The sequence below is a fragment of the Polistes canadensis genome, unplaced genomic scaffold, assembly GCF_001313835.1.
Source record: "Polistes canadensis isolate GaletaPanama2010 unplaced genomic scaffold, ASM131383v1 scaffold_141, whole genome shotgun sequence".
Lineage (NCBI taxonomy): Eukaryota > Metazoa > Arthropoda > Insecta > Hymenoptera > Vespidae > Polistes > Polistes canadensis.
Window position 1 is genome coordinate 140,724 of NW_014569688.1, and position 21,832 is coordinate 162,555.

The following is a 21,832-nucleotide window of genomic DNA, read 5'->3' on the forward strand; positions in this document are numbered from 1 at the left end:
AATTTACTATAAATGCTAACAAATTATTGTTAATATTGATCGTTTAAGTTACAAAATATTGATCAAATAAAATACTAATTATTAACGATCCGTTTAATTGTTCCTTGTTATATACAATATTAGTCATTTCGAAAAGATACATTTTCTGCATAATGTAACGTATATACGTCATGTTGACGAATAAATGATAGATAAATGCTGCGCAAACAGCATAAACGAGTTAAATAAAGAAGAAAAACATTTAATTTATAGACTCGCACAGGGAATTTGTGAGTTCCCACTGGTAGAAAATTTCTCAAAAGTTCCATAAAACAAAAAGAATATAATAGATCATCGTACTTCACAGTGTATTAGACATTCAAAGTTCTAATCTGACAACACGAAGCACCATTTACTACGATTTCTCGATGTTATATTCTGACACATATTCTCAAAATCGAGCCTATCTTCCATCTATCTATCTCTCTCTCTCTCTCTCTCATACACAATTCATGCGAGCACGCGATTTCGGGTAAGAAAATTAATTTTATTCACACCATGGCGCAAAGTACAATCTCGTGTTTTCTCGAGGACGCTTCAGGCGACTACCTTTTCCTTTTATTTCTTTTTTTTTTTTTCTTTTTTTTTTGTTTTTTATCTTTTCTTTTTACATGCCGCGAGGTTTGAAGTCGTTGTTGCTTGCTTAACACTTTCTATCTATCTCTCGTTCTCTCATTTACGCGTGCACGCATACACACCCACACACTCTTTATACTCAAACCGAGAGAGGATTTTTTTATATTATTATTATTATTATTATTATTTTTTTTTTTTCTCTTTCGTCGCGGTTAACCCTGACTCACCTGAATTTAATCAACGCTCAATTCTTCTTCCTTCTTCGTCTTCGATAAGAGGAATTTGATTGACGAGATAAATCGAGATACGTAAAAATATCTTGACAACGAGTAAGAATAAGTCTCAGAACACTCGAACACGATACGTCCATTTAAATCCAGGACACGGAAGCGAAATTTTCAAGTCGTTACTTCTCTTTCATTCACTCGCACATACTCTCTCACATACACACACATACACACACATATATACATATATATACTTGGACATTTACAGACACACAAGGATGTTTCGTATCCTGGTCCTAACAGTGGATCCTCGGCACTTACGCGCTCGTGAATACACCGACTTAATTTAATTACGTTTCCAAATGCTTTCTACCATACCAACACGTTGCCAACGTTTAACTTTACCAAAAGTTTGCCGCCACCTGCGACAATGACGGACGCGATCGATTTTATTTTTTACATTTTTTATTATCTTTTTCTTTTTTTTTTAGAGAAGTGAGGTCTTTTTCGTTTTTTTATTTCTTTCAACCAATTATCGAACATCTCTCCAAATTGTTCCCTCTTTCGGAGAAATTTCTTGTTAAATAATAATCGCGAGTATTTCCGTTACGCTCAAATGTATCCCCATTTAACACTTTAAAAGTGTTCGAACCATTTATTAATAATTATTGAAATAATATTTAAATATAAATGTTTTATTTTATCAATTAATAAATACGTCGAGAGAATAAATGATGAAATATCAGTCAACTTTTTATATTCTCATTTATATTTTTAATAATATACATATATATATATATACCTCTTGTGTACCAAAATGTTTGATTCGTAAATTTACAAGTCACTCGTCATCGATAAAAGCATAACAAAAAATAAGGGTTCTCGTTTTTGTTTTTTTTTTTTTATTTCATTCTTTTTTATTTGTTTTTGTCGAATCGACAAAAGTATCGACGATACACGAGTCGAGTCATGTTCGGCTTAATTACTAGAATTAATGCGAGTCAGTGGTGTTAATCCGGGTGCGGCACGCGAGCCAATCAAGGGGCTCAGATAAGAATGAAACGATATCGAAACAGGACGGCTCATTAGTCGTTCATGTGTTCGAGATATAAATTACACGCTTAATCCGATCTGCTTGATAATAGTTCAGATATTTGTTTCTTTTCTTTTCTTTTCTTTTCTTTTCTTTTCTTTTCTTTTTGTTTTCATCTTCGATAGAGAACATTTCATAGAGAGACACTTGTTATACGATATTATATTCGTGTATGTTTAGTTATAAATAATTATAATACATACACGTATTTTTCGATTTGTTTCGATATTAAACTCGAAAAGAAAATATTACAAATTTAATCATTCGTTAAATATATCAATTATACGTTATCTTAATCATCGTGATTACCTAACCAGCCATTTAACTCTCGATCACTATAATTTTCTCCTAAGAGAAGAAAAAAGAAACTAAGTGAACAGCATACAACAGCCTTTCAAATTTTTTCATTAGCAATGATCTAGGATTTTTCGACAAAACAACACTGCGATAACTATAATTATTTTCTAACGATAAATAACTCTCTCTATTATTCTCTCTCTCTCTCTCTCACTCTGCTTTTTCAATAAGGAACATCCTACTTCGTTAAAGCTATAATCATTCCGTAGATTAATCTTCGAACTTCTTACGTAAACTTTGTCTTACTACAATCCCAATTAAGGGAATACGATCGTAAATGTATGAATCGTTTGGTCGATCTTTAACGAAGAATCTATAATGATAATAATAATAGGAAAATTTAAACCAGATGATTTATTACCCATTGTGATGTTTAATAGGTAATTAAAGGATACTAATTACAATCACTTTTGAAAGTCATTTAATACTTTAGTTATGTACGGATATTTTTTTTTCTATGCATATTATAATATAATTTTTTTCAGGGACATGTTTTCGACACATTTTAATGTAATTAATATTATTTGTTTTTATATACGTCTTCTAATTAATAAAAACATATTTATTTGTGCATGCTGATTAGTATGGTTAAATTAATTTGTGAGATATTATAATTTTTTAATATCTTTTTCTACTACTATCACTGTAAATCTTAATAAGTATATAAATAATTTGATAGAATAATTTCAAAATTAAAATATTTCTTAAATTAATAAATTTTCGATAAAAATATATGAATAATTTTCTCTACGAAATAATATTTCTTTATTTATAATTCCACAAGATGGCTGTTATCAAAGATGACGCCAGTTTCAACGTCAATACAAAATCAGATTTTGACAAAAATACAATCACATTATCTCAAGATTTATATTTTAAAATAAACGATCTTATAAAAAGAAATAATTTCACAATTAAAAGTTCCACATTTTAAATATATCTCTTAAGAAATTGGTTTTCATCGAAATGAAATGATTGAAGTATTTAAATTTGAACGGTTCACCGCGTAGATTTAAATAACCATAATACCTATATTTCGCATATGTAACTATATAGTTACATATTTGGCTCTGCTCTAATCCCAATCTATACAAGTTCATTTTCTAGATGCCCGAGGCGTCGAGCGTTAACCTTTAATTACAGGCCGGGTTGAGCGTCTAAATTTATCGCTAATAACATTGCAACGCGAACAGAGTTAAGCTCCATCACCGAACGGTCTTTCTGAGAAGCCGCGTCACGGAACGGAACAGAACAGAACAGAACGGAACTGAATTGAACTGAACTAAACGGATCACGTTCAAACACATACCCGCAATTTTCACTGCTCTTTCATTCTCACGATCAAACGAATGCGAACATTTAAGTTTTTAACAAACCTTTTCTTTTAGTAATAAAAATAAATAACATTATACGTGTATCATTTAACACAAAGTAATTCTTATTGCGCGTGATATTAAACGGGTAACCTAAAAACGCATTTCTACAGATTGAACATTTTTTTTTATAACACCATGTTTTTTTTCCCCTCTTTTGAAATCACACATACATTTTATACTTTTGCAAAAATTTTATTTTATACTTTATATTTTACTTCTTAATATTTATATTATATTAAATAATACAATTTTTTTTATACTTATTCTCTTTTGTTCGCAATATTTCTGCCAGTCGGGAATCCCAGAAACAAAATTAGGTTACATAGAATTACAATTAAATGAAGATTACTAACTACGGCGATTAATTAAATCCGTACGACTGACTTCTACATATTTTTTATTATTTCCTTTTTTATCTTTTAATCAATGTTAAAAACGATACGTACATACATGTGAATGTATATGCGCATATATACACACACACACACATAGAGATATATATACTCGTATACCAATTTTAAAACAGTTTAAACGGAGGGTATAACGATGACGAAGAGAATGATGAGAGATATTAGTAGGTTTGAAATTTTGTAGAACGAATTTTACAGAAAGTATGCTGACATACTACTACTACTACTACTACTATTATTACTTATACTACTACTAATGCTACAAATACAAGTCTGTAGAGCTTGTTATAAAAGTTCTCTCTTGTACGATAATACCGGAAAATAGATATCCGTTTTCGGCTCGAAGCTAGGTCACAATTAAATTTTACTCCTCTCTCTCTCTCTCTCTCTTTCTCTCTTCTTTCTCCATTCCTCACGTCATTCTTCTCCTCATTTCATCTCTCTTACTCTCATTCACTCTTTTCTTTTATCCTAAAACGATCACCCGTGACCGCAAGAACATACATATACGCACTTTTAAATATTCACCCATGCCAATCCTCGAAAAAAAGAAATAAAATATACTTTTTTAAACGCTTTCGAATAACGTCGGCTCGTTTCTTTAACCAAGAGTGTTTCCTTTTTTTTTCTCTCTTTTGTTTCTAATGGAAGAAAGAAAGAAAGAAAAAGAAAGATGAGATACTCAACAACGATATCTCGTGGGTACTTTATAGCCAAGCTTGTCACGTTTCGGACCAGAATTAGCCATTATTTTTACGCACTCGATCATAACGTTTAGAGGTGTGTGTGTGGGTTGTTACCTGGGCTCCTACGAATTATGTTCTTACTTTCTTTTATGACAAGCTAAATGCTCGAAATGTTTTCTTCTTTTTTCCATTTCTTTTTTTTCTTTCTTTCTTTTTGTCAAATACATCATATATCCGTGCGCGTGTGTGTGTCTGCTGCGTTTAAGTTTTTTATGATATAAATGGTATAAATATTATGTAAAATAAATCACGAAAATATTCATTTTTTCATATTTTTTTTTTTAACTTAGTCCACTGTCATAATTATCGACACAATTATGTGAAAACAATTCAATTTTTTCTTTTTAATTTTTTGTTTTTTTTTTTTAATAAAATATACTAATGTTAGATATTGATTTTCTGATTACAGATATGTCTATTGGGGGTAGCAGTGAGTGATAACAGTACGATCGAGGATCATTCAGCGATCGAGGACGTTTCAGAAATCGCAAACGTTGCGAACAATCTCGACATAGTAGACACCGTTGATCAGGTATGATTTTTTTTTTTTACACGATTCTTTAACGTTTCCTTACATGATTCTATAATTCTAGCATTAAATAGAAAATCTTCTTCTCGATGAGATATAGACAATTTTTTTAAAAGTAAAATAAAAAAGCTTCTAACCAAGGCATGAATTTTCTTTAGAATTTACAGGTCAAATTACGAATTTTTTCTTCTTGTATTTACAAGTGTCAGCTATGCGATAAAGTAAGAAAGAAAGAAATAAAGGCAAAAAAAATAAAATAGCACGGTAGTTTTCGCGTGTTTCCTTCTCTATGCAACAAATACAAATTTTTCCAAGTATGTAAAAGAAAGAAGTGTCGAACCGAACCGCTCGCGGAAAAAAATAAACACCCTTATTCACGTTACTCGGACTGAAACGGGTCGTCAGAAATCGTTATATACACCCACCAAGAAAAGAAAAGAAAAGAAAAGAAAAGAACGGGGAAAGAAAAGAAAATACCCAAAAGAGCGAAATAAGAAGGAGGATAAAAGGGGTGGAAAATGGGAAGAAGAATACAAAAAAAAAAAAAAAAGAAAAAAATGGCAAGGAAAGAAATAAATGAAAGAAAGTAAACGAAACGAAAGAATAGGAGAAAGAGAGAGAGAGAGAGAGAGAGAGAGAGTTGGCAGCAACCATCAAGTTGTCGCGAAAACGAGAGCTTTTATTTTTCCGCTGGCTTAACGCGAGTTTTACCAAGTCTTTTCGACACGCTTCTTATTTCTACTTCTTTCCTACTTTTTTATTCTATTTTTATTTTTATTTTTTTTTTCAATTTTTCTTTTTTATTTTCTTGGTCGGTTCACGTACGTAAGTGGTAAAGGATTTGAACTTTTTTTGTTTTATAATATTATTTACGTTACAATACATTAATTACGTTAAAAATCCATTTATTTTATTAGTATTTTTAATTAATTAAATAGTCAACGTGTGTTTATACGAATATTTGTTAGGCAATATAAGTAATTAAGTATTATTAAATTAAATTTTGTTTATATGAATATTATTGATGTTTTTTTTTGTGTTAATACGTATACCAAGAAATATTTTAATAGAAAATAATAACCATTTATAGTTTATATTACCACCACGAATTGCTAACAATTTATTTAAAAATGTGCAACCCAAAACTCTTAAGTTGCAATCGTGTAATTTTTCACTACCATTTAACTCCAACTAATTCTCGAATGACGTTTACCAAGTTGTCCTCATTTTTTTTCTATTTTTTTTTTTCTATTTTTTATCCTACTCTTTTATGTATTATGTATATATATATGCATGTATAACAAGTGTCGTTGTGTATTTCCCATATACATTTCTCCCATTTACATTTTCTTTTACTACATTTCGAAAAAAGAAAAAAGCAACGTTTAAAACGTTTCTACTTAAAATTTAGTTTCCGCGTAGTCGTTTAAACGATACTTCGCAAACAAGTTTAACATATTTCTTTGAATAAAGTAAAATACGAAAGAGATATTTTATCTGTCACTATTCCTCGCAATTTTTTATAATACACATACTCGTATTTTAAATACACACATACATTATCTTCTTTACATAGAAATAGAAAAATAAAAATATAATAATAATAATAATAATAATAATTTCAAGATAGAACAAAAGTTTCTGTTTTAATCGAGCGTCAGAGTTTTTATTGATAAACGTACACATATATACTATATATATATGAATTATCAATATATGTGTATGTATGTGTTTTAAGAGGTATAAGTTACGGTTGCATTGTTTCACCGATTGGGTTTCGCGAAACCATAGGACGTATAAGCGTCCCTCTATTCATGAGTTTTGCCATTTTTTCCAAGTTCGTGTGGGCATTGAACTCAACTTTACTCACATGGTTATTAATGGACCTTCAATTCTATCGTCATCTTCTTATTTTATTTTTCTTCTTCTTCTTATTTTTATAATCAATTTAAAAAATGAACGTTCAATTTCTCGTTCGATCGTAGAAACTTACTTTTAAAGTGTTACAATATGATAATAATCGTACGAATAAATCGAAAGAATCCCATTATGGTTGGAAAAGCAATTTCGTATAATAACGTGTAATATTAATGAATATCATTCGCGAATATATGGGGAGATGAGGATAGTAGGAATGTTATATATCATTCGTGTCGTAATTCATGGATGTATTTATTTCGAGAATCATCAAAATCGTACGAATTTTCTTGACAATATTGTATCATAATATATATATATATATATATGTCTCTCTCTTTCTTTCTCTCTTTTTGTTTTTTTTCATTTTTATTTTTTGGCTCTCTTCTTTCGTACTTAGAAAACTCAATAGGTTTAGAAAACTGCATCACCGTGAAACGCTCTTTTATTCGACGAGAACGTATGCATCAGTAAACATGAAACTTTAATGCAATACCGTACGTAATCGTACTTCATACCAACATCGAATGTCCATTTGTGAGAGTAAGATAGAAAGAGAGATGAAAAAGAAGACACGATGTTGTACTGATACAACGTATTTTTTAATTTTCATCACTTTCATTTCGATGATATTTCTAACTAAACGCTTTGCTTTACTCGAATTTTTATTCACTTAATTCTCCTTGAAATCATTTGATTCGTATTTACGATAGTTTACAGAGTTGATGTATTTAATTTTTTTTAATAAAGTATCGTTTCTATTCTTTTTTTTCTTTTCTCTTTTTTCTTTGAATTCAATAGTATATTTGAGTTTATCAAATTTGTTTTCATTACGTTGAATAATTTTTTCTTTCTAATATTATTCAGAATTTATAGTCTGTTTGATAATAGTATTTGCTATAAATATTTGAAAGTTTTGTAATAATAATAATTTGATTAAAAATATTTCTAATATTTTATGTATAGGACAAAATCTAATATGTTGGAAAATATTAAAAATTTGTAATGTATGAGAAACAACGTTTATAATACCGAACGTCATAATTTTCTATTTTATTTTCACATTTCATCAAGAAGAAAATTTAATAAAGAAAATAAAAGTTGTAAGCTACTTACTTAAAATTACTTCAACTTTTCTTCCTTTCTCTATTTCTCTCTCTTTCTCTATTTTCGTAACATTTTTGAAGTTTCTTTAACAGCGTCAAATTTGACAAATATATATATATATATATATATATATATATTTATATATATCTACCACAAAAGAAAAGGGATGCAACTTTGTGACGAGGTAAAGGAAAAGAATATCTCGTAGAAAAGATATCTCGTAAAATCGAAATATCATTTGTCTAGTAGATCGATGTCTTGTCTCTTTTTCTTCGTTCGTTCGTTGAAAAAAATTTCTTTGCCTTCGAATAAGTCGACGGTACTATACTACAACCGCGAACTTTCTTTCGTGATCGGTATCCGTTGAAATAGAATAAAAGGAAGAAAGAAAGAAATAAAGAAAGGATTGGAAAAAAAGAGAAAGACGAAAAACAATTTTCGCGAAAAGGAAGTTCTCTTGCACATTTATGTATGCGTGCGTGTATGTATATCTATATAAGTATGCACGGTAAAGTCTGGTTGAAGAAAACGAAAGAATATAAGAACGTGATTCGGTGAACAACTAGAGATGTCATTTTCTTCCTTAAGGAAAAACTTTATTCTTATCAAATCCATTTGATCACATTTTTCTTCGAAATATTCTACTCAAATATTTGCCTTCTAAATTAATTCTTCTCGGTCTACGTTAAAACTTCATATGTATCTTTAGCTTACTTTCTACTATATTGACTTGCTCAAATTTTTGTTCGTCTATACTTTTAATTTAACAAAATTTGTAATTCTATGAAAACATTAAGAAATTATAATCAAAAATTTTAAAATTCACATAACATAATATAGAAAAATTATATTTTATTTATTATAAAATTGAAAATGCATATATATTCTAAAATTACGTAAAAATCGTATAACTTAATATATAAATAAATATATAAATTTCTTTAAGAAAGATTCTTTAGAAAGAAAGAGCCTATTATCTATGCAGCAATGATTTAAAAAAGAAACCTGCAAACAAAAAAATATTATTCTAGGACTGTAAAAATGCAATGAATGAATCGAATGCGATCTCTTCTATAAATCGTAACTTAAATTTCAATAATTTTGGACTACTCCCTGATATCTGTAAATACATAAAAGTTATTAAAAAACATTATAAAGTAATTAGTTTCTGTATATTAAATGGATAGAAGGAATCACGGAAAGGAATAAAAGAATATGATATTTATTAGGAAGATAAAAGAAACTAATTACAATTATAATGTTTATGGTAAGCGGTCTTTAGCTAGATTTTACTTGCAATGGAATGTATAACATATAAAAATATGTTAAACATTGTACTGAAAGTAAAATACCATTGCCCGGGTCTAACCACGAGGAGATAATCGCTTCTGAAGACCCACGAGGGATGTGTGCATCCTGAAGATGTCCACATCCGAATTAAATTGAAATGAAAAAAAAATGATCTAACCGAAAAAATTTTTTAAGAAACCTCACTCTTAGGCCCCACCTTAAGAGTTACATCTAGGAAACCTTACAATAATTATCGAGAATAAAGAGAAAAGTTTGAATACTGTATAATCAAATGAAATGCATTTAAATAAAATTCAAGTAACATCCATGATTTTATTAAAAACTAACACACTTCAATACAATTTCAATAAATACTCCTCTTCGAAATTCACCGTCAGACTGGCACTTTGTCCTCTATGTAAATTCTTTTATTAAAATATTGTTTATATGACTTTCCTTTAAAAAATAAAAATGTGTCTGACCATATAAGGATATTTTTCTTTTATAATATTTTTAAAAGAAATTAAAAGAAACTTAAAAGAAACTATTGATTTTTCTTTTCACTTAATTTAAAAAATGTCGAAACACGATCATAAACATTCTTTTTCTTTTGTTTTATTTTTCTTATTCGAACAGGATCTTACTCAGAAGTTTGAATCATGAATCTTCGTCACTGCGAAATAAAATTGTGTCCGTCGTTTGCACACGTTTCGTATATACAATTACGTTTGTATTTATGTGTACGTGTGTATGTGTATGTGTGTATGTGTTACATATTCACGATGTGCATTCCTGTATCCTTTCACTTCTGTCTATTTAAATACGAAGAGTTTATTTTATACATACATGTAACGTAAGAAGAGAGAGATGATATACTGAAATATCTCGAGAAGATAAAACTTCATCGTGGAAAGTTCTTAATACGTCACTAGAAAATATACTATTTAGATATTAAAACTTGGCATCCAACGAATTTATTCTTAGATTAACCTATATCTCTTCTTTTTTGTCCGTTTCGATCGATTATCTTTCGAAACTTAATCAGCATTTTTGGTGATAACGTATTCCGTCTAATGAAATTATAATATTATTATTTTGAACACAAAATTTATCTCTCTCTCTCTTTCTCTCTAAATTGAAATCTTTTCATAAGTATTTAACAATAACGTAAATTTATCTTGATAATCGGTAATATGAGTAATTAAATATTACATATTCAAATAATTTGCTTCGACGATAAAATATTGAAGAAAATTTGAAATTCGTATTAACTCTTATAATATTTATACGAGCGCCATTTATAAACGTTTCAAAAACATTCAAAAGTGATGTGTATAAAAGTAAATATATAGAAATAAAATGGAAAAAAATAAAAATGTAAATAAATGTATCAAGTATTATATTATAGTTATAATATAATAATAAATCGCTCTTAGATATAGCAATAAGAAAAAAGCTATTATAATAGAACAAAGTCCTAATAAAATGAACAAGAAGAAGAAGAAGAAGAAGTATTATAGTTATTAATATAGTTACACGTCGAAAAAGGGTTCACCGTAAAATCTTACTTAGACTCACTTGACCGCACGTGCCGTTACAATGCACATCCGTATCTCTTCTTTCGTGCCGTGAACCGTGCGAAGCAACGCGCAAAAGTACTTTAGAAGGGAAGGGGTTGTTGGACGGAGGTGATGGGTAAGTTGGAGGGGTTGATAACAGTATGGGGGTTGAAACGACGTCGAGACTTCCAGTGGCACTCCCAAAGAACAGAGGAACAGAAGGGCGAAAACGGCCGACGAAGCACTCACGGGACTATCGTGCACCGGTGTAATTGGCTAATTGTATTTAACGGGTGTTCAATTTCAAAGGTATATCACTTTACCAAGCTTGGTAAAATAGCGACGTTCATTCCCATCTAGAGAAAATATTCATTAATTTTGTTAAACTCGTTATTCTTTGATATATATATAATGCTTCTTTATAATTATTAATTATTATATTTTGGATAATATAATTATTGTTAATTATTACCACTTCGAGAGTATCGATTATCAATAATAATAAAAAAAAAAAACAAAAACGAACGTTTTACGAGCTGCTGGAAATAGCTAACTTATTTATAACAAAAATAATTAATCTCATTACCGACATATTCGGTAACACGATCGGAAAAAGTGTATAATGAGATGTATATATTTAAGCGTTATTTGAATTCATTTTAATAGTGAATTAGTAAAGTGTTTTTTTCTTTTTTTTTTTTTAATATTACAATAACATATAATTAAATAATTTGAAAAAAAATAAGTTAGACAAGTTTGTACGTAATCGAGTATACAAACTTAAATATAAGAACAGAGATGGAAAATGTTACGTGTACTTTAGAAAATCATTTTTCGTTTACAAAAGTTTGTCATGCATATTGAGATAAGAAATAACATAGCTAAGTATATACATGTCTACGTATGTATATCAGAGAAGTTCGCATTGAATTTTTCAGTACAACTGTATATATCCGAAAATTAATATCGACCTTAGGGATCAAGGGTATTTGAGTAAAGAATAATTAAATTCTTAGAAATTCTATTATTTAAAAAGCTCATTCAACGTAATCGTCCGCTTCGACGATCCTTTATTACGCTTTGTTATCATACGTATTTAATTAATAACAAAAAGAAACAGAAAGAAAAAGAAAAAAGAAGGGAAAAGAAAGTAGAAAATGTTATTTTCACCTTTCATTCGACGAAAAGAAGATAATTAATAACTCACATGCTACGCGCGTGCGGGCGCACACACATACACACACACAAAGAGATCAAAAAGGGATGTTTGAAAGTACATAGAAAGAGTCGATCGAAATCGTACGCTTATTGAGAACGTTTAATTAACTATTAAATGCATTTACATTAAACACGATATTTCATATCGAACATACATGTGTTTATGTATATTATATATAATACATTACCGTCAAAGCCGGAAATCAGTTATTGCTAGTAATTCCTCGGAATTACTATAAATGCAAAGAGCCTTCAGACGAAGTTGGAAAATGAAAAATACTTCCAGTTTTTCTTAGGCATCGAACATAAAAAATATTTGCCAAAACATTTTAAAGAAATGGCAAAGTAGAAAAAATTTACAGCATTGCATTCTTGGACATTTTCTAAACCTTTGCAAATTAATTTATAATCCAAAAAGATATTCTACGCGTAGACAAAAGAGTGTACTTTAATTTAATATAAGTTTCATTAAAATCTATTCACTTTTAGTATAAAAAAAAATTTACCAAAACTTTTCAAAGAAATAGCAAAGTTGTACAATTTACAGCATTGCATTCTCTGACATTTTTGGAAGTTTACATGCTAAATTTATAACTTGATATGGTGTTCTACGCGTAGACAAAATCATTCCGATGAATTACTAGCAATGACTGATTTCCGGCTTTGACGGTAACATATATATATTATATATATATACGCAAATAGGTATATACCTGTATATATACCTGTCTATAAATTTTACTCTCAATTAAATAGCCGATCAACCACAATACGATTACTTCGTCAATTATCGACCCATTAAGGATTTATTACCTGCCTATTAATTTCACAATCAACATTAAATTTGATCCACATAATTTTCATCGTTAAAAAAGAGAAAAAAAAAACGATAAATTTGTTCTTCTTATTGTTTATCTTTTATTACAATACTTTTCTGAAAGTCGTTTTTAACGACGTCAGCAAGTCCGACGAATTTTTGTCTTCCCCCTCTTCTTACCCTTTTTTATCTCGCGTTTCCACAAAGATCCAACAGCCCTTAAAATAACTTAACTCGTTCCGTTGAACAACAACCATAAAAATGTATAATATACCAAAAGCGCGGAATATTTGACAAGTGCCCCGTCGTGTTCTCCTTGGTCTCCCACGCTTAGGCAGAACTCTCTGATAAGACGGGAAGAAACATTAAAGAAGATGAACAGGCAAGAAGAACTTGCTTCTCATTCATAATTCATGTCGCTAATTTTCGAAGGTTGCAAGCTCTACGTTATTGCATTATCGCGCTAAATTCTTGAATAATTTTCATCCGACTAGCGAAAGTTTCGACGAGTCGTGAACGTTATTCGTTACGCACGCCAATGTACAACATCTCTCTCTCTCTCTCTCTCTCTTTACTGTTTCTCTTTCTCTTTTTGTTTTTCATTTAAAATCGAGATAAAAATCTTGGCTTTTCAAATATTTCCGTTAATTGCGATTCGTTCGTTTAATTATTTCCGCTAACACGAAAAGCTCAAACGTATAACCCACATACATACCTCACCCACTCGCGCACACACCCACACACACGTACACATATATATATATTTAGTATGTATACTACGTGGTTCTTTTATTTTCTATCCCACTTTATCCATCTACCAATCAATCTATCTCTTTCTCATTTATATACATCGAGCATTCGATAATTTTACCAATTGGAGGATCCACTAACGGATGGAATAATTGAAATTCTAGCCCAGATACGAGCGTCAATTGCTCGTACCGTATATATATATATCTCTCTCTTTCTCTCTCTTTCTACGTTTGTTAATTTAACACGATTGAAAAGCTCAACCCAAGCTTGCTTCGTTTACCTTTTCGGCTATCGCAAAATACAGCGTTGTTATCGAAATGAATATACTTTCTCTTTCTCTCTCTCTCTAATGCCCAAGAAAAAACTAGCCACTTTTTGTTATTCAAGATGTTTATCTCTTTCTTACATTTCTTTTTCTTTTTTCTTCTTTTTTTATTTGCAGAGTCAGTGGTTGGTAGTTTACTTTCGTGAATATAAGACTCGGCGTAAAAACTTCGTTTCAAACTCCCTGACAAAAATTGTCTTCTTTTTTCTACTACAATCGTAAATTTCTTTCTTCGAAAAAATTTCTACTTTCTTGTATGCAAATGTTATAGAAAATTTATTCGGTTAATACATTATTGAAAAATATATCATAAGCGTAATTTTTATATGATCGATATCATCAATAATATAACATTCGATTTTTTTATATATTACATAATCATTTATTTTACAAAAATGAAAAATAATTGTATCGTATTTTATCGGGGTACGAGAAAAAAATGATGAGAAACCAATGTTTTTGTAAGTAATAAAAAGAAGAAGAAAAAAATAGAGAAACATGAAGTAGTAATAATAGGAGATCCTAATTGAGTAGTAGCATGAAAGTAAGGGATGGTTTACGTAATCAAACGAGAATCGTTGTGTCTTACAAAAGTTTCGCAATTTAGAACGGGTAATGTGACTGACGTGTAATAACTCCCATGCCACGTTCACGAGATGATTTCTACTCTTCCAACCTTTCAACTTTCAACGTGAATTCAACTTTACCGTACCATCCCCTTTATCGCACGTGTTTCCAACGAATTAACTCACACCAATCGATTCCTTTGTCTTTTCTTCTTTCTTTTTGTCTTTTTTCCTTACTTCTCTCTCTCTCTCTCTCTCTCTTTCTCATTTCTGGAAAAAATATTCAATAGTAATTAAAAAATTGTTTACAAAAATTAGAACACGTTACTTCGTTAAAAAAACAGGATATCAAATTTAATTAACAGAAAATTCCCACTATTTTTTTTTTTTTTTATTTATTTCCCTCCTCATTTTTATTTTTCATTAATTTTTTTCGTATAATTAATATATCAAGGTAAATAAAAAAAATAATCGTACCAACTCGAGAGAAATTAAATATGAACATTTCCAATTAATTTACCAACGAACTTTTACTTTCGAACTAACTCACGCGAATTATGTAAAAAAAAAAAAAAGAAAAAAAATCCGATTAATTAATTAATATCAACCCTTTCAATAACAATGTTCATCCATAAAATCAAACCGAAAAAAGATGCGTTGATACGTGAACATTTCAAACGACTTTTTCGAACGTCTGTTTCGAATACGAATAACGACAAATAAACACCAATACCAATTACACGTAAAAACGAAAATGACAAAAAACTGCACGAACGAACGAACGAACGAGCGAACGATTTAACGCGATACTAAATTAAGCTATTACGGAGGGGAAGGGGCAAATAAAAAGAAAATTGCAAAAATAATCATAGATATCAAGTGTAATCCCAATGTTAACAGTATCGGAATCGATTCGATATCAGGAACAAAACCCAATGAGAAAGATAAGCTTAGGGATTGGTGTAAAGGAGAAGGAGGAGGAGGAGGAGGAGGAGAAAGTTGTGGGCAGAGGGAAAGAGGGGAAAGATCCCCTTTCATTTTATCACCCCATAAACCCTTTCAGTGAGGAATCATTTCGTATTAAACGTACGCTTGACTGAACAACACCACCTTCCTCACCCTTTTCTCATCAATCCCCCCTATCCCCCTTTTTTTACTCTCGCAAAGTCGTAAGGATCTAATGAAAATTTGTATTTAAATGGAAATGAACAACATTATTGAATAGGAAAACGACCAAAACGTTTTCCGATTAAACGCGAATAATTTTTATCGTATGGGTTTAATGTAAGTGTTTTTTGTGTACTTTATTTTCTTTTTTTTTTTTTTTTCTTTTTTTGTTAAGGTGATAATTTGATATTTTATTAGACAATTTTGTTAATAGAGTTAACATGAGATTTTTTAATATATATATTCTATCTTTTTTTAACAATTGTACGGTGTTTGAATGTAAAAAATGAAAAAATGTATAATTAAGTAATAAGAGACTGGTTTAACAATTACGTTTATACGGGGGATTAATTAAACACACTGTGTGTTAAATGATAAAAAGAGAAAGAGATATAAAGAAATACGAGTCGGATATTTTACATTTCTTTCCTTCGTTCTTCTTTATTTCATTATAATACTTAACCGTAAAAATGAAATACGAAATCGGGGGTTAATTATATGGAATTTAATTTTTGTTTAATACGAGATATCATAAATTACACATTTTAAACATCAAGCGATATTATTTTTATTTGTTATTTGTTCGAAATATTTGTTTATTTACTTTAACGCAATCGTGCATAAATAATTGTTATCGGTACAGAAAACGTTATTAACGTGGATCGATCGAAACAAAATTTCGAGCCACGACGAAACGCGCAAGAGCTGTAATAATAATTCGTGTAATTTATTTGTATGATTTTGTCGTTACAAAAAAAGAAAAAGAAAATAAAAACGCTCGGCTATTTAATTTTCATCGATCTTCTTTTTTTTTTTACGAAAAACTTTGCCAATTACATTTGACGGTGTAAAATGAATATTTCGATCGATAGGAGGAGATAGGAGTGGTGATTATATTTCAATATTATCGAGAATTAGGATAATTTTTTCTTATCGAATAACGAGAACGTTTAGTAAATAAGTAGCACGTAAAAAGTAATGAGATAGTGTATCAGATTCGAGGACAATTTTGACAAGAATGATACTCGCGGGTGCAAGGCCCTTTTGTTCTCGTCGGATTACGTCGAGTTGTAATTCCGTTGAATAAAAGGAAAAAAAAAAAAAAAAAAAAAAAAAAAAAAAAAAGAAAAATAATAAAAAAGGAACGAAAAAAGAAAAAAAAACAACAAAGCTCGCGAGAGGATACGTGAAAGGTTAAAAAGGAAAAACTGGAAAAAGACGAACGAAGAGGGTGAATAGAGTTGGCTCGAAAGTACGTATGTATGTATATCGAAGAGCCATTGTACCTTTACAATTGTTTTCCTGACTTTTCTATAGTTCCTACACGTATAATCTCGGAAAATGAAAAAGAAGATACGAGAAACTAAAAGGGAAGAAAGATAGAGAAGAAAAAAGAAAAAGAAAATGTAAATTAGAGAGAATGAGAGAGTAAGTAAGAAGGATAGAAAAGGTTTAAAAAAGAAAAATGAAAGAAAAAAAAAGATAAACGAAGAAAGAAAATGGACACACAAGTCCTCTTCTCATTGGAGTTACATAGAAACTATAATTTATGCGGTTCCGCGAATCGCCCTACTTTTACTACCCTTTATTAAAGCTACAATAACGAGTTCTTCCGGTATTGTCTACCCTGTGGCAGCCTTTGAAAGAAACTCGTCGATAAAAACAAACGATGCTTTACTTTTTTCTTCTTTTTTTTTACATTTTCTTTTCTTAATCTTTTCCCTTTTAATACCCCCCGTTTTTATTTTGCGTTACCTCATTCCCCTTTCCACTACATCCTCTATTTTCTTTTTCAACATTATTCCCCTTTCTCGTGTCAGTAGAATTTTTCTCTCTTTCGTTGAAACTAAAATTGGATATTGGCGAATGAAATTTAAGTACGATTAAAGATATAATCATTTTACATTATTATTGTATTATATAAAATGAAAAAAGTTATAGTACGTTCGACTTTAATCTAGATAAAATTTATATTATCATTGTTTCGTTAATTTTTAATTAATAATATTATCAATTAGTTGATCACAGTATTTTTGTATTAAAATAAATAATCGTAACTCGAAAATAATGTTGACACGACTGTGTGCACCTGTTTTATTTATAAATTCAACGAAATATTCGTGTTCGTGTTAAAAAATTTTTGTTTACAAAAAATAAAAAATACTTTCTCAAGTAAATATAATACGACACGCTATTATTTTATTTTTGATTACAAAAGAAAATATATTAAACAAAGATCGCTGTAAATAATTATAAATTTTATAATAATTTCATATTGACAGTATTAATAATTTCTCCGAGAAAGTAATTTAGCATTCATCCTTGTCGTTCTATAAAGAAAAAAAAAAAAAAAGAGAAACAGCTCGATAAAATAATCATATCGAAGAAAGTAACAAGGATGTGACATTAAACATTAGTGCTATTCTAAATCTAACAATAAGATTTTCCAAAAAAAGGTAAGCCTGAAAAGATGATCATTTGAAATGCGTTTAACCAGACGTCGCGACAGATAGAAAGAGAAGAAAAAGAAAAAACAGAAAGAACGTGAGAAAGAAAGAAAGAAAGAAAGAAAGAAAGAGGGTGGAATAGTCTCGTCTAAGATCGGTATCTTCAAACCATTCCAGAGTGTGCCGGTCCAGGGGTTTCCATTAGTACCGGTAAAATAAAACTAAGATAGAAAAAGATAGAAAAGAAAAAAGGAAAAAAGAGGGATCGAGGAGGAGTGGGGGTTGGCGGGGTCTTAGGGGTAGACGATTTCTCACCTTCGACTGTCGTTGTCAATAATTTGGGAGTCTAATGCTCCTTTTCCTGACATAGAACGTGGTGGTGCCAACATTTTGGTTGTCCAAACTATAGAAGAAAAAGGGAAGAAAGTAAAAAAGGAAAAAGGGCAAAGGTTTGGGAGAATGAAATGCGAGGGTAAGTTTAGGATTGTGAAAGGGGAGGGGGATTCAACATCGAAAGAAGGAACCGTAGAAGGGAAACAAATTGACATCGACACACAGAAGAATGAAAGAATCTTATGGTTGTGTAATAAGTATGGTTGGTATGTGATGAAAGGAAGGAAGGAAGGAAGGGTAAGGGAAAACATTTGAATAATGCAAATGTTCAAGGATCACGTTTAAAAGTCCGATCATCTTTCCGGCCCAATGGTGTTACTTTTTTTTTTTTTTTTCATTTTTTTTTTCTTCTTCTTTTGACAGATCATCATCTTTTTTTGTGTCGTTTGAAAAATCGAAACGCAATGAGTAAAGCTTATGGAATGAAGTGTATATTATTATCGATGATTATCTTTTTCAAATTGAAAACTTTGTATTTGAATCGATATAAAACGAATGTGGAAAGAGAAAGAAATATATTTTCTTTTGTAATTTATAATCGTGCGACAATGGTGGTCGTTAATTTAGGATAACAAAGGCGGGATTTTCAAAATCCGATTCGGGGTCGACGATTAAAAGTAATTGTATGCCGAGCCGACTCGATAAAGAAGGAAGTTCCTTTAAGGAAGTTATTATCTACGAAAAAGGCGCGTTCTTCTTTTCTCTCTCTTTCTCTTTCTCTTTCTCTTTCTCTTCTCGGGAGCTTTGCCCGTTTTTAATTTGCATCTCTTAAGAAAGAAAGAAAAAAAAAAAAAAAAAARAAAAACTTAAGAAAAAAGAAAGAAAAAGATAAAGAGAAATCTTTACTGACGATCGGCTTTCTGTGTTAGAGTTGATGATGGTTGTTGTATTGACGTGGGGGATGAGGATGAGTATTGTTCAGAATGGGTTCAAATCAAAAATTAAAAAAAAAGAACTAGGAAAAAGACAGAAATATAATATAATAAGAAAAAAATAGAGAGAGAGAGAGAGAGAGAAAAAAATGGAAAGGAAAGAAAAAGGGCTTGAAGTTATATTAGTGTTATCAAATAACGCCCTTCGTCGAGTGGTCCAGACGTTTCAGAGATTCCAAGTGAAATACCGAAAGATTTATTTCCACAGCTTATTTCTTATCCCGTCGCTCGAGACGTCCTAATACTCCCCTTCCCCCTGCCCCTCCCATTCTCTAACTTTCTCTCTCTCTCTGTGTCTTTCTAATCCTATTACGTGCTCCCTTTAATCTGCCTCGATGCTCGTTTATCGTCATCTCCGAAAGAGAGAGAGAGAGAGAATGAGACCAGATAAATGTTACTTCAGGTTCACAACGAGAATCGTTCTATGAACGATTAAAATCATACGCATCCGGGAAACGGGACGGTATGTGATTTGGAATAGTCATCGCTCGGATTTTAAAAAACCCATGAAAAGAGTGAGAGAGAGAGAGGGGGAAAGGGAAATTAGAAGGAGACAAAAAAATGTCTCAGAAAATTACTGAGAAAATTTGGCAATTATAGTAAATCGTATATCGAATAGTATTACAGTCCCATGATTTCTTGCGTTTCGATATCTCGAATCTTTCTTGTTCTCTTTCTTACTTTTTTTGTTTCTTTCTTTAATCCTCATCCATCGTGTTTCGCGAGTTACGCGAAATAACTCTTCGGAATGCAGCGAGACACGTTCATTATCCAATGTTATGTTTCCAAATAAGAAAAGAAAGAAAGAGAAATGGTAGAACGAAATAAAGATAGATAGAAAGTAAGGAGAAGAGAAGTAGAATTAGATGAAAGAATGAGAGAGGGTGATTGACACGCATCGGCAACCTCGATTCGCTCGATTTCGTGAACCCTCAAACTACTACCCTTTTCTCACCCCCTCTCCCTTCTGGATTGGCAAGACCTCGACTTCGAAGACGTTCGAGAGAGGGAAGCATCGAGAATTAGTGAGAAGAAGCATGAAAGGAGCGCACCAAGAGTCTCACCCTTTAACAGAAAGAGAGAGAAAGTTAAGAAACGGAGAAAAAGAGAGAGAGAGAGGGAGAGAGAGAAGGTGAGAGAACCGTCGAAAGCGCTTCGCTGGAGTTTGAATAATGCAGACTCGTAAGGCCGCTTAAAAGTGATCGGGCCACCGAAGCACCCCTACTACTACGTGCTCTTATTCTCTCTCTCTCTCTCTTTCTCTTTCTCTCTTTCATCCTTTCGTATTTCTCTCTCACATCATCCTCACAACTTGCAATCCCACTTTCGTGTGCCGTCTAAGAGAACGAACTAAGATTGATTTTAGATTGGGTGGGAATTGGGAATAGCTGGCCCGTTACACACTCTCTCTATCTTTCTCTCTCTCTTTCTTACTCTCTCACTCACAAACGTACATCTCGATTTCACTTATATATATATATATATATATATATATATGTATATATACTTGTACTTTAGAAGATTTCTCCAACCCTCTGAGTATGGATTCTTATACTTGTGTATATGTGTGCCTGTGTGTCTGCCTTTAGGTAGTCGTGTTGGTATTCAATCTATTTTTTCTTTCTTTCTTTCTTTCTTTCTCTTTCTCTCTCCTTTTTTACATGTGTACTGGACATTCTACTACAATTCTGTATATAAGAAAATGTGTGATAACGTTACTCCTTCTACGAGAATAAGTGAAAAGCACAGTTCGATGGAATATTTTCCGATCTTTATTTTTACAATAATTTCTTCTTCTTCCTATTTTGTACTAATCGACTATTAAGGTGTTAAAAAGAGTGTTATAAAAAAAAATAGATAATTTCACGAATATAAATCAAATGCTTATCGATTTTCTATTTGATTTATTTCTTTCGCAAAAGAAATGAACGAAAAGTACAAGTATCAAAGAACGTTCGTTACTTCTCTTATCATAATAATTTATTATT

At 30.7% G+C, this 21,832-nt stretch overlaps 1 protein-coding gene across 2 annotated transcripts in view; it reads left to right on the top strand.

The window, feature by feature from the left end:
• LOC106788497 (ADAMTS-like protein 1) overlaps nucleotides 1–21,832 on the top strand; it is a 196,918-nt gene that overhangs the window by 114,850 nt on the left and 60,236 nt on the right. For both annotated transcript variants that reach the window (XM_014751795.1, XM_014751794.1), the window contains exon 2: nucleotides 5,234–5,356. In XM_014751795.1, coding sequence (XP_014607281.1) covers nucleotides 5,234–5,356 — 123 coding nt within the window. The remainder of the gene's footprint in view (nucleotides 1–5,233; nucleotides 5,357–21,832) is intronic.